The sequence below is a fragment of the Eumetopias jubatus genome, unplaced genomic scaffold (genome assembly GCF_037043125.1).
Source record: "Eumetopias jubatus isolate StellerSeaLion01/CBP00866 unplaced genomic scaffold, mEumJub1_p1.0 scaffold_8, whole genome shotgun sequence".
NCBI classification, from domain to species: Eukaryota; Metazoa; Chordata; class Mammalia; order Carnivora; family Otariidae; genus Eumetopias; species Eumetopias jubatus.
In genome coordinates this window covers 77,546,390-77,560,542 of record NW_028274814.1, presented here as the reverse complement: position 1 = coordinate 77,560,542, position 14,153 = coordinate 77,546,390, and the positions used below count along the sequence as shown (strand labels likewise).

General features: G+C 37.8%; 1 protein-coding gene across 2 annotated transcripts; it reads left to right on the top strand.

Annotated features, from left to right (window-relative positions):
* The first annotated feature begins 5,825 nt into the window (after positions 1-5,825).
* On the top strand, positions 5,826-10,830 carry LOC114224042 (olfactory receptor 8S1-like). Of its 2 annotated transcripts, XM_088025583.1 has the most exons (2): positions 5,826-5,836; positions 9,918-10,830. In XM_088025583.1, the coding sequence occupies exons 1-2, from the start codon at positions 5,826-5,828 to the stop codon at positions 10,828-10,830; spliced, it is 924 nt and encodes a 307-aa protein (XP_087881709.1). The 2 variants fall into 2 exon arrangements, with proteins under 2 accessions (XP_087881709.1, XP_027978877.1); XM_028123076.1 differs by lacking the exon at positions 5,826-5,836 and having other exon boundaries at positions 9,913-10,830.
* The last annotated feature ends 3,323 nt before the right edge of the window (positions 10,831-14,153 follow it).

Sequence of the window (14,153 nt, the reverse complement as noted above, 5' to 3'; positions counted from 1 at the left end):
AGGTATCTAGTCACAGGTAGGAAAATAGGTGAAAATGTTCTTATATATTGGTTACCAAAAAAAGATGCACACAATGAAATATCTAAGTTCTTAATCTCTAGCAAAGAGCAAGGTAAGGATATCATTGAGAATTCTGGCATATCACAGCAAAGACATTCAAAATTAGGAAGCAAAGAAACATGCCACATGGGTGGACACTGTTGCTTACCTATTTCAAGGTTATTTTACCTTTTTACTTACTAACAACTCTAATTTATATACCCAACACCAGGGAATGATTTATTATTGTCTAAATCATTCGTGAAATTCCACTCACCTTGGCTGGATACTCAGTTTCCCAGTCTTCCTTGCAACTAAGGGTAGCCAGGTGATACAGAATTAGCCAGTGAGTCTAAAGGGAATGCAAACAATGAATCATGGAACACTACATTAAAAACTAATGATGTACTGTATGGTAACTAACATAACATAACAAAATAAAATAAATAAAGGGAAACTTTGGTGGAATAATCTTTGCTCTTCTCTCAATTTGGACATGATATCTGAGAAAATGATGCTAGAAGCTACAGGAGCTGTAATGAGACTGAGGGAAGGGGAAAAAAATCACAGTCACATTTATCCAGTAATTTGACTTATCATGGAAATGCTGAACCAAACCCAAAATCTCATACCCCCCTCAGACTTCTTAAGTAACATTAAACATTCTTATGGTTTAAACTATGGCTATTTAGGTTATCTTTTATTTTCATACAAATGCATCCTAACTGATACACAGTGCAAAGATAGAGGCAGTAATCAGGGAGAAAAACAAGCTAAAAAAATCCTCAAATTCTGTTTGGGAATTATGGTTCTGTTGATAGTAATATGTAATAAGAACATTCATTTCTTTAAAAAAAGGTAGGGCGCAAAGAGCAAATGATAAAAATTGGGGTTAGAGGAAAAGGTAGACAGAAGAGTAAAGTAAACCAAAGAAGGACTAAAAAAATCAGCATTATCAAATATATAAATTAGCAATACCAAATAATAATAATAGAATAGGCATGGGCTAAATAAAATGATCAGGGACTTCCACTTCTGGTAACTACTAACTAGATAACTTGGACTAACACATTGCCAAAACAAAAAAGCTGAAGAACATATTTTTAATTTTTTTATTATTTTTCTTTTTATTTGGGTATAGTTGATACCTTACCTTAGTTTCAGGTGTACAACTTAGCGATTTAACAAGTTTATACATAATGCTATGTTCCCTACAAGTATAGCTACCATTGGTCCTGTTACATTGCTATTATAATCTCGTTGACTGTATTCCTTACACTGTGCCTTTTATTCCCATCACTTATTCATTCCATAACTGGAAGCCTGTATCTCCCCCTCTCTCCTTCAACCATTTTACCTGACCCCCCACACCTCTCCTCTCTGGCGACCATTAGTTTGTTCTCTGTGTTTATAGGTCTGATTCTGCTTTTTGTTTGTTTATTCATTTTGGTGAGTGCTGTGAATTGTGTAAGACTGATGAATCACAGACCTGTACCCCTGAAACAAATAATACATTATATGTTAATAAAAAATAAAAAATGTTTACTTCCAAAAAAAAGGATTCCACTTATGAGTGGAACCATATGGTATTTGTCTTTCTTAGTCTGATTTATTTCACGTAGCATAATACTCTATAGGTCCATCCATATTGTCTCAAATGGCATCATCTCATCCTTTTTTATGGCTGTGTAATATTTATATATAAATATAAGCACACACACACACACACACACGTATATAGTATACATACCACATCTGCTTTATCCATTTGTCTACTGATGGACACTTAGGTTGCTTCCATATCTTGCCTATTGTAAAAAATAAACATAGGGGTACATATATCTTTTTGAATTAGTGTTTTTGTTTTCTTCAGTAGTAGAATTATTGGATCCTATGGCATTTCTATTTTTAATTTTTTGAGGAACCTCCATGCTATTTTCCACAGTAAGTGTACCAGTTTCATTCCCACCAACAGTGCAGGAGGGTTCCTTTTTCTCCACATCCTGGCCAACACTTGTTATTTCTTGCGTTTTTAATTTTAGCCATTCTGACAGGTGTAAGGTGGTATCTCGTTACGGTTTTGATTTGCATTTCCCTGATGATTAGTCAGGGATGTTGAGAATCTTTTCATGTATCTGTTGGCCATCTGTATGTCTTCTTTGGAAAAATGTCTATTCAGGTCCTCTGCCCATTTTTAAATTGAATTGTTTGTTTTTTGGTGTTGAGTTGTATAAGTTCTTTATATATTTTGGATATTAACCATATATATATGTATATATATATACATATATATATATATATACACATATATGTATATAAAATTTTAAAATATCTTCTCCAATTCAGTAGATTGTCTTTTGTCGGTAGTTTCCTTTGCTGTGCAAAAAGCTTTTTATTTTGATGGAGTCCCAGTAGTTTATTTTTGCTTTTGTTTCCCTTGTATTGGGAGACATATCTAGAAAAATATTGCTACAGCCAGTGTCAGAGAAATTACTGCCTGTGCTCTCTTCCAGGATTTTTATGGTTTCAGATCTCACATTTGGATCTTTAATCCATTTTGAATTGATTTTTGTGTATGGTATAAGAAAGTAGTCCAGTTTTGTTCTTTTGTATGTAGCTGTCCAGTTTTCCCAGCACTATTTATTGAAGAGACTGTCTTTTCCCCATTTTTGCCTCCTTTGTCATAGATTAATTGACCATATAAGTATGGGTTTATTTCTGGGATCTTTATTTGAAGAGCATGTTTTTGATATGTGCTTTGAAGATATTTTAATGCTAAGAAAGCAGTGAAGAATTTTGAAACCATCATCCCAAAGAAAAGAAAATCTAGAAAAGCAAGCTCAGCATTTTGGAGTCTGTTATTTCCATAAGGGCATCTTGAAGGGGTGGTTGAGAATGTGAAAAGTTATTTTGACAGTTTCCTGAAGTAAGTGGGAAAAATGGAATTCAGGGACCACCAAGGGGGTGAGTTGGAGCCTTAAAGGGCCGTACCCTGAAATAAAAGTGGATTGGAAGCAGACCAACTTCATAAGGACTGAAGCCCAGCTTCATCTCAGCCCCTGGAATTACATGAGAATGATCCAGGACTGCAAATGTCCATGGCTGTCTGACAGAAGCTAGTGGAAATTTCCTCTAGAGAAAGAGAATATGAGCAAGAGCCATAAATTATTTCCACAATTTTCATAATAACATCCTGTTCTCAGTAGAAAAAATTAAACAACATGGAGAGACAAAAACTAGAGACAGTAGAAACAGATCCAGACACATAACTTTAAAATAAATAAACAAAATATTTGTGGAGATTAAAGATAAGATTGAGAACTTTGGCATAATATTTCTTGAAACTATAAGAAAATCTAAGTGAAAGTTCTAGCAAACTCAGTGGATGAAACAGATTTTAATGGATAAGTTTGAAGGAGATTAGGCAGTATTGAGGAGTACACTAATGAATTATAAGGTAGGTAAGAAAATATATTCAGTAAGGCACAGACAGAATAAAGAAAAAAGAGAGTATGTAATACATAATGTATAGAATGAGAAGGATAAGGTACATGTACATGGAGCTACAGAGAAGAGAGAGAGAATGAGGTAATATATGAGAAAACAGGGCAATGCATAAGATAATGGATAAAAATGTTCCAAACTGAAAAAGTATATCAACTACAAATGCTAGAAGTCCTGTAAATAAATCCCAAGTATGATAAATAAAAAGAAGGTCACACTTTGTCACATCATAATAAAGTTACTAGAAATCAAAAGAGAAAATATAAAAACAGTGAGAGAGAGAGGATAAAAAGGACAAATTAACTCCAAAGAAGTACAATTAGATTAACAACTGACTTCTCAAGAGAAGCATTAGACTAACAAGAAGATAGAAGACACTGAGGTAATATCTTCAAAGTACTGAATAAAAAAATAACCTACCCATTACAATTCTGTGTCCAGTAAAACATCATTTAAGAAAGAGGGTGATTCGCTTTTTCGCAACGGGTTTGCCGCCAGAACACAGGTGTCGTGAAAACCACCGCTCAACCTAAACCAAAATGGGAAAGGAAAAGACTCACATCAACATCGTCGTCATTGGACACATAGATTCGGGCAAGTCTACCACTACTGGTCATCTGATCTACAAATGTGGTGGGATCGACAAAAGAACTATTGAAAAATTTGAGAAGGAGGCTGCTGAGATGGGAAAGGGCTCCTTCAAGTATGCCTGGGTCTTGGATAAACTGAAAGCTGAACGTGAACGTGGTATCACCATTGATATCTCCCTGTGGAAATTCGAGACCAGCAAGTATTACGTGACCATCATTGATGCCCCAGGACACAGAGACTTTATCAAAAACATGATTACAGGCACATCTCAGGCTGACTGTGCTGTCCTGATTGTTGCTGCTGGTGTTGGTGAATTTGAAGCCGGTATCTCCAAGAATGGGCAGACCCGTGAGCATGCCCTTCTGGCTTACACACTGGGTGTAAAACAACTAATTGTTGGTGTTAACAAGATGGATTCCACTGAGCCACCCTACAGCCAGAAGAGATACGAGGAAATCGTTAAGGAAGTCAGCACCTACATTAAGAAAATTGGCTACAACCCCGACACAGTAGCATTTGTGCCAATTTCTGGTTGGAACGGTGACAACATGCTGGAGCCAAGTGCTAACATGCCTTGGTTCAAGGGATGGAAAGTAACCCATAAAGATGGGAGTGCCAGTGGAACCACACTGCTTGAAGCTCTGGATTGCATCCTGCCACCAACTCGTCCAACTGACAAGCCCTTGCGTCTGCCTCTCCAGGACGTCTACAAAATTGGTGGTATTGGTACTGTCCCTGTGGGCCGAGTCGAGACTGGTGTTCTTAAACCTGGGATGGTGGTCACCTTTGCTCCAGTCAATGTTACAACTGAAGTAAAGTCTGTTGAAATGCACCATGAAGCTTTGAGTGAGGCTCTTCCTGGGGACAATGTGGGCTTCAATGTCAAGAACGTATCTGTCAAAGATGTTCGTCGTGGCAATGTGGCTGGTGACAGCAAAAATGACCCACCAATGGAAGCAGCTGGCTTCATGGCTCAGGTGATTATCCTGAACCATCCAGGCCAAATCAGTGCTGGATATGCACCTGTGCTGGATTGTCACACGGCTCACATTGCTTGCAAGTTTGCTGAGCTGAAGGAGAAAGTAGATCGTCGATCTGGAAAAAAGCTGGAAGATGGTCCCAAGTTCTTGAAATCTGGTGATGCTGCCATTGTTGATATGGTTCCTGGCAAGCCTATGTGTGTTGAGAGCTTCTCTGACTATCCTCCTCTGGGCCGTTTTGCTGTTCGTGACATGAGACAGACGGTTGCTGTGGGTGTCATCAAAGCAGTGGACAAGAAGGCAGCTGGAGCTGGCAAGGTCACCAAGTCTGCCCAGAAAGCTCAGAAGGCTAAATGAGTATTATCCCCAATACCTGCCACCCCAGTCTTAATCAGTGGTGGAAGAACGGTCTCAGAACTGTTTGTGTCAATTGGCCATTTAAGTTTAATAGTAAAAGACTGGTTAATGATAACAATGCATCGTAAAACCTTCAGAAGGAAGGGAGAATGTTTTGTGGACCATGTTTTTTTTGTGTGTGTGTGGCAGTTTTAAGTTATTAGTTTTTAAAATCAGTACTTTTTAATGGAAACAACTTGACCAAAAATCTGTCACAGAATTTTGAGACCCATTAAAACAAAAGTTTAATGAAAAAAAAAAAAAGAAAGAAAGAGGGTGATTCAGTGGATTAAGCATCTGCCTTTGGCTTGGGTCATGATCCCAGGGTCCTGCTCAGTGGGGAGCCTGCTTCTCCCTCTGCCTGCCCCCCCCCCCACCGCTTGTGTGCGCACACTCTTTCTCACAAATAAATAAATAAAATCTTTTTTAAAAAAAGAATGAAGGTGAAAAAAATATATCACTAGCACTAAATGAAAAATTAAAGGGAGTTCTAGGAGAAAGAAAATGCTCACAGGTGGAAGTTCTTATTTTCTTCTGTACTATCTTCTGATTCACTAATATCTCTTCAGCTTTGTCATATTTGTGTTAAACTCATCCACTGAAATCTTAGCTATTGAACTTTTCAATTCTAGATGTAGAAAAAATTGAGCAAAAGAAAGTCAAATATGTAGGTAAATTTAAATTAACCATTGACCATGTAGTAGTAGCGGCAGCAGTAGTAGTAATGATGTCATATATAATAATTCTGTATTGAGTACATGTAATTAAATACATGAAAACATTAAGGAGGATGATGTAAAGGTACACTGTGAATCACTTAACTTTAATGGAAATTCCCAAAGTGATCACTCAGTAACCATTTTTAGGTAATAAGTCCAAAGTAAGCTTCAGGCTGAGCTTTTCAGCAATCAGGACAGACCTACAATGTCCCCTGGGCTCTCAGGTCATCATAATTTGCCATCTCATTGGCCACCTTAACCCACAATTACTTCTGAAGGGCTAGACCTGAGCCTCCTTTGTCAGAATGGTGCTCTTAGCAATATATTAGCAGTCATACAGAGGGATATGTGCAGAAATGATGGTGTAATTATGCTAGGAGAAATATGAAAGAAATTGCTTTATTACCTGTTAGGAATTTGAAGTTTTCAAGTTTTCCTTTGTCATTTTCTGCAGTCATTAAGGGATAAGTTTAAAAATGCTGTCAAAGTTTAGAAGTTTCCTGAAGTCTTTATTTGCAGAGACTTTTGAGGACAGAGCTTACATATTTCTCTTTATACACAAAAAGTCTTTTAAATGGATAAAGCAATGCCAGTTCACATGACTGGACAATTGTGGCACATTTTCTCTCTTGTACACTTCTCCTGAGATCTGTGGCATAAGTACCAACTCAGAAAAACGAGATGTATTCTGCACCAAGAAAACCCAGAAATATGGTAATATTTTTCTTGTGTTCTCTGATGGGTTTCTCTGTTCCTGTGCTCCCTGTGAAGAATCCTTTCTGCCTCAATTCCTGCCACTTGTTATTCCCTCATCAGGCACTTCCTTTCTCTTTCACTTCTCTCATCTTATCTCTGTTCCCCTGGGCTGGACGTCATGTTCTCCCTGTTTCTATCTGACATGGCATTCATTTCTGTGACCTGAAATGTTTTGGTCTGCTCCTCAAAATCACCTCTCTTCCTCCTTTTGGGAAAATTAAACATTTGCATTGGGCATGAAGAAAAGAGAATCTAATGATTCTTTTTTTTAAAGATTTTATTTATTTATTTGAGAGAGAGAGCACAAGAGGGGGGAAGGTCAGAGGGAGAAGCAGACTCCCCACTGAGCAGGGAGTCCGATGTGGGACTCGATCCTGGGACTCCAGGATCATGACCTGAGCTGAAGGCAGTTGTTAAACCAACTGAGCCACCCAGGCGCCTGAGAATCTAATGATTCTTTAGCATTCAAGATTCTTAAGTCATTACAAGTTTTCAAGGTAATTATTTTTAGCATTCATTTTACATATGAGACAAATGAGACAAGATCTTTTCTATATCTTGTTATATTCATTGTTTCTGGTGCTGAAACACCACATTATACCAGAAAACTGGAAGTTCAGGGAGACTAATACCTGAGAGCTGTCTGTAAAAGGTGAGAGGGGGATAGGACATCAATGATAGACTTTGAGTACCCTGGGACTCACAAATAACCCTCTTCAAATACTCCAAATGCACAGGGTCCAGAAACTAATTACATCTTTAATTATAGGTATTCTCTACAATTATGTACCCTGAGATATGTGGAAGTTCAGAACAGGGCATGAAACACTGCATTGAGGCAAACCTTTCCAATTGGCAAAATTTTTCAGTACCCTTTATACATCTGCTTTCATGCAAGCCCCAAGGGTCAAAATCCCTTACTGGTTCCTAATCAGATCTGTTCCCTGTGAGTAGTAAAGCCCTAGACTATTCTTCTGAGTTTCATTCATTTACTTACTCATTCACTCATTCATGTATTCATCTTTATTTTTAAATAATACTTTTTGAGCAATTCCTTTGGGCCAGTTATAATGCTAGGTACTCTTGTGTGTCTCATCTTAAAAGAAACTCTTCTTAGGCAGCTTTTCTTTGGAAATTACCTAGTCAGCTAACTCCACCTAATTGTGATAATAAATGAAAAATAGTGGTAATGTTTTCAGAGCTGTTTCCATTCTAAATTTGGACTCACAGGCTGAATAACCAAAGCACTGAGAATAATGAAATTGCAGCACCAGGTAAAAATATAAGTGATTTTATTTACTTATGCGACTTCTAAAATAACTCTAATATAGTAAATCTATACCTTTGAGGAAGTATGACTCCTGATAGAGTACAATTTCCAGGTTTGTCTTTCATCAAAATGTCCTTTGGTTTTTATTTCTAAGAGAGAAAATTTCCCCAAAGTTTAAGGAATTTCTAGTGCTAGTAAGTGGGGCCCCATTTGGAGATGAGCAACCTTTCTTTTTGCTGCCCTCCAAAATTATAATGGGTGGTTCTCTGTCTGCATTTCATGGTTTGATTCCTTGCTTTTCTAGCATCTTCTGCCAATGATGTAATATTCTCAGGATGAATCCAGGTTGCTATAGCTAAAGCTACAGTGGTGAGCAAAAGAAAAAAAAGTATTAGCATGGAAAATGCAATCCCTACATGACTTGAAGTATTTAGGTTTTTAGCAATAATACACACAATTTAGCCTTCTATTTCATCTTTTAGAAATCAAGGGAGAGGTCTATATCCAACAGAAATTTTCAAACTCTCCCTTAACACCAAATTCTCACACTGACATTCAAACTTGTCTTCTGGATCACTGAATTTGAAGAAGTTTTTCTTTAATTCTGTGCTAGTTATTGCTCAGGTAGGTGAGAAGGAGAGGTAATGTGGACTTGCTTCCTAAGAATGGCTTTAATTCTGGGTGTTGTTTGGGTAAATAATGGGAGAGAAATTATAAGTCCTTTGAGAAATTGAATGTGCCCATCTTGCAGTATGAATGCAGGAGATAGAGGAGGACATGAAGGGACAAGATGGTATAGTCAGTGGTGTTGAAAAGTTATTTTGAGTCTATGGTTATATGGGTTGTCAGCCCACAGTAGGAAAAAAAAGGCTAAGCTTTGGAAAGTTAGTAGGTAGTGTATATTTGCAAATGGCATAAGGGCACGGACAAGAGCTGAATCTGAATAGATGACACAAACTGGGGATTAGAGATCATGACCAGTGTATATTGCCATATTGGTCAACAGTTTCTCTTGATGAGTTATATAGCATCTGGGATGTCTCTATGCTGCCTTCTTTCTAACTCATCCCCTTTCTCCTCACTCTGCAAATGTCCAGCCACCACTCCTCTTCAGTTTGCATTAATGACCCCATTTAAATATTTATTGAAAAAATAAAAGCCATTACGTGGGAACTGCTTCCTTCCCAACATCACATCTATGCATGTTTGATGGATGAAGAAAACTTGCTCCCACCTAACGGCATGCTCTGCTTCTGCTCTGCAACCCAGCTGCTCTCAGAGATACTATTTCTGCAATTTTCTTGTATTTCTCCTGCAATTTATCCCTCTCTACTGGATTATTATCAAGAGTTTACAAAACATCCTCCAGTTGCTTTAATAATAAAACAACAACAACAAAATAAATTCTAAGACATTAAAGAAAGAACAGTAAAAGTGGACAGGAAGTTGATCTAGGGTTGGAATCCTATAGAAAAGATTATTGCAGATTTTAGGAAATCTAGAGACTTAGGGAAGTTTATAATTTCAGAACATAAATTTTTGAGTAGGCATGAAACTTTGTGAATAGAGAAGAATGTTGAAACTTGAATATTTGTTAGACATAAGAAGAGGCTTTATCTGATTTATTTCTTATATTCCAAAGAAGATACTGAAGGCAATGAGAAACCACAGTGTTGTTTCTGAGTTCATCCTCCTTGGGCTGTCTGCTGACCCCCAGATCCAGGCTCTGCTCTTTGTGCTGTTCCTTGTTATTTACCTCCTGACCCTGATGGGGAACCTGATGCTCCTGCTGGTGATCAGGGCTGATTCTCACCTCCACACCCCCATGTACTTCTTCCTGGGACAGTTGTCCTTCCTGGATCTCTGCCACTCCTCTGTCACTGTGCCCAAGCTGTTGGAGAACCTTCTGTCTGAGAAGAAAACCATCTCAGTAGAGGGCTGCCTGGCTCAGGTCTTCTTTGTGTTTGCCACTGGGGGCACTGAATCCTGCCTGCTTGCTGTCATGGCCTATGACCGCTATGTTGCCATCAGCTCCCCTTTGCTCTATGGCCAGATGATGAACAGACAGCTGTGTATGGGGCTGGTGTGGGGCTCATGGAGCTTGGCTTTTCTGGATGCTCTTATCAATATCCTTGTAGCTCTCAATTTAGACTTCTGTGAGGCTCAGAATATACACCACTTCAGCTGTGAGCTGCCATCTCTCTACCCTTTGTCTTGCTCTGATGTGTCTGCAAGTTTTACTGCCCTGCTCTGCTCCAGCCTCCTGCATTTCTTTGGAAATTTCCTCCTGATATTTTTCTCCTATGTTCGCATTTTATCCACCATCTTGAGGATTAGCTCTACCACAGGCAGAAGCAAGGCCTTCTCCACCTGCTCCTCCCACCTCACTGCAGTGATCTTCTTTTATGGCTCAGGGTTACTCCGCTATCTCATGCCAAATTCAGGATCCACTCAAGAGTTAATCTTCTCCTTGCAGTATAGCGTGGTCACTCCTATGCTGAATCCTCTCATCTACAGCCTGAAGAACAAAGAGGTGAAAGCAGCTGTGAGAAGAATTTTGAGAAAATGTGTCTAGTGTTACAAGTAATAGATTACAAAATCAGAATGATGAGGGGAGAAACTGAATAGAACTGCAAGTGCCTGAATATTAAGGAGAATTTTCTGATATCAGGATCTGCAACATACCTCACATCTTTTCTTTAAAATGGTTAAGAAAAGGTGGAGCTATTTTCCTGGTATGATAGTAGTTCTGTCCTAGTCAGAGGAAGATGGATGGATGAACCTCTTGTCTTACAATTTTTCTTATAAAAATATTTAATTTATTACAGACAATATGGTAGACTTTGTTATTGCTTGCTTATGTTATCTTTACCATTCTTCCAGTAACTAAATTCCATGTGTTCAGTATAGTTCCAGAGAGACTGTTAATCATGTTGTCCCCAAATCCTCTTTCCTCCCCCACTCGTTATTCACTCATTCTTCCTGGCACAGTGGCTGGCATAGGAATGAGTATATGGTCAGTGCCAGACCTTCCACTCCCTTAGGAATTTTAATCTTCAGAATAGATTCAGAGAGGCAGAGGTAAGTCTTTCTGTTTGCAGCATTCTGGTAGCCTATCCCAGTGCCTCTGCTGATAAGATCACTACTGTTATCATAGATTCTATACTTTCAAGGCAGACTGATAAACATGAATTAAACCTATATCTTTTTTTAAGATTTTATTTATTTATTTGGGAGACAGAGTGAGTGAGAGAGAGAGAGAGAGCGCGAGAAAGAGAGAGAGCACAAGCCGGGGAAGAGGCAAAGGAAGAGAAAAAAGCAGGCTTTCCCCCGAGCAGGGAGCCTGATGCAGGGCTCGATCCCAGGACCCTGGAATCATGACCTGAGCCGAAGGCAGATGCTTAACTGAGCCACCCAGGCACCCCCATAAACATGAATTATATTAAGAGCACATGATTAGATATTTGCATCATGTCCTGCAGGCACTGTGCCAAGAATTTTACATACATTATCCCATTTAAATGTCACAACAAATGCTATAGTAAATACTTTAGTTATCCTTGTTTCAGAGAAGGGAAAGTGGACTCAGAGAGGTAAGTGGTGGGGGTGGAATTTGGAACCAAACAGACTTATCCCAAAGCCTGTTTTCTTTACCACCTTGACACACTGACTATCCCTTTGGTGCTGTGAGCTACCCCAGACCCAGTTCATGAATTTCCCTTTTAATGCTTTACTATTGTTGTTTTGTTTTATTTCATTTAAGTAAGTCAGAATTAGATTCTGTCATTTGCAAGGAAAAGATGCATATCGGTACTGCAATTAAATTGCAGGTATAGACATCCAAGGACAGCTGGGATATTTGAAATTGTTTATTGGACCTAGGTATGTCCAATAGAGAATACAGATAACATTTGTTTATCTAGCTTCAAACCATTTACCTAATGGTCAACCATTTCCAGCTGTGAGAGGGAGATACTGTTAGACAAGTAGCTCTGCCACTCAGCCCTAATAATGCTACAAAAATGGTGGAATGTGAGAGAGTAAATGCTGCACAGTGCATATAACAAACTCTAGGAAGAAATCAACAGAATTTCAGCAGTGGCCCCTTAGGTCATGAAACATAATTGGAGAATTACTGAGAAGGAGATTTGGGAGATTAAAATTATCATGATCAAAAATTAATTCTTTCTTTCTGAAATTACCTTTTAGTTTTTCCTTACTTTACTTACTCTTCATTTTGCACTCCTTAATAGCAGAAAATATAAACTCAAAGAGATCAAGGGCCTTTTCCTGGCAATCTTTGCTACTTTTTCAAGAATATGAAATAGTTTCAAATGTGCATGTTGTACAATAAATGTATTTTGATTGTGTAAATTATGGGCAGAGAAACTGGGAAAATATATAGGATGAATTTTCACCAGAGGGATTCCACTGCCAAAAGAGTTTGAAATAATTATGAGTAGAATAGTCTACCATGTGAATGCCAATCTTTTCCTTCCTGGTGAGCCTAGTTCTGGTCCACGAATTCTCTAACAGTTTGTCCATGGCTGGGCATGGTGGTTATGCAAAGGTTCAACAACATTTTCATTCACAAAGGCTCTTCTACTGTTGCCATTGGTGAAACTCATTTTAATAAAGGTTACACACAAATTTTGTAAGATATGTTATCAGATAGCTTCTATTTTTTCTTTCTATTATGAATTAAAAATTCAATTACATTTACTACTTGGTTATTTCTAGTACGTAGGAATGTTGTGATATTTTGTATACTGAGCTTGTGTCTGTTGACTTTGTTGAACTATCTGCCTGGTTATAATGGCTTGTTTATAGATACTATTGGATTTTAAAATTACATTTTAATGATTTCATCTTAAATAAAAGCAAATAATTTTGTTTCTTTTACTATTTTCTATTTCTAATTTTTATATATCTTTTATTTTTATTTTTATTATTTTTAAATTAAAATTTTTTTATTTGAGCATAGTTGACACACAATGTTATATTAATTTCAGGTGTACAACACAGTGATTCAACTTCTCTATGTGTTATGCTATGCTCACCACAAGTTTAGCTGCCATCTATCACCATACAACACTATTATAATATCATTGACATATTCCCTATGCTGTGCCTTTTATTCCCATGACTTATTCGTTCCATAACTGGAAGCCCATATCTTCCTTTCCCTTTCACCCATTTTTTTGCCCATCCCCTGACCCCATCTCCCCTCTGGCAACCACCAGTTTCTTCTCTGTATTTATAGGTCTGATTTTGCTTTTTATTTGTTTGTTTCTTTTTTTCTCTTTTTTTTAGATTCCACACGTGAGTAAATCTGGTATTTGTTTTTCTCAATCTGGCCAGTTTCACTTAGCATAATACCCTCTGGTTCCTACCATGTTGTCCCAAATGGCATGATCTCATCCTTTTTATGGCTGTGTAACATTCCTCTCTCTATATAACTATATACATATATATATTGGAATACACAAACACACCATATCTTCTTTATCCATTCGTCTATTAATGGACACTTAGGTTGCTTCCATATCTTGACTATTATAATGTTGCAATAAACATAGAGGTACATGTCTTTTTTATTTAAATTCAATTAGCCAACATATAATACATGATTAGTTTTTGATATAATGTTCAATGATTCGTTAGTTGCGTATAACACCCAGTGCTCATCACATCATGTGTTCTCCTTAAAGCCCATCACCCAGTTACCCTATCCCCTCACCAACCTCCCTTTCTGCAACCTTCAGTTTGTTTTCCAGAGTTAAGAATCTCATATGGTTTATCTCCCTCTCTGATTTCTTCCCATTCAGTTTTCCCTTCCTTCCCCTATTGTCCTCTGCACTATTCCTTATGTTCCACATATGAGTGAAACCATATGAT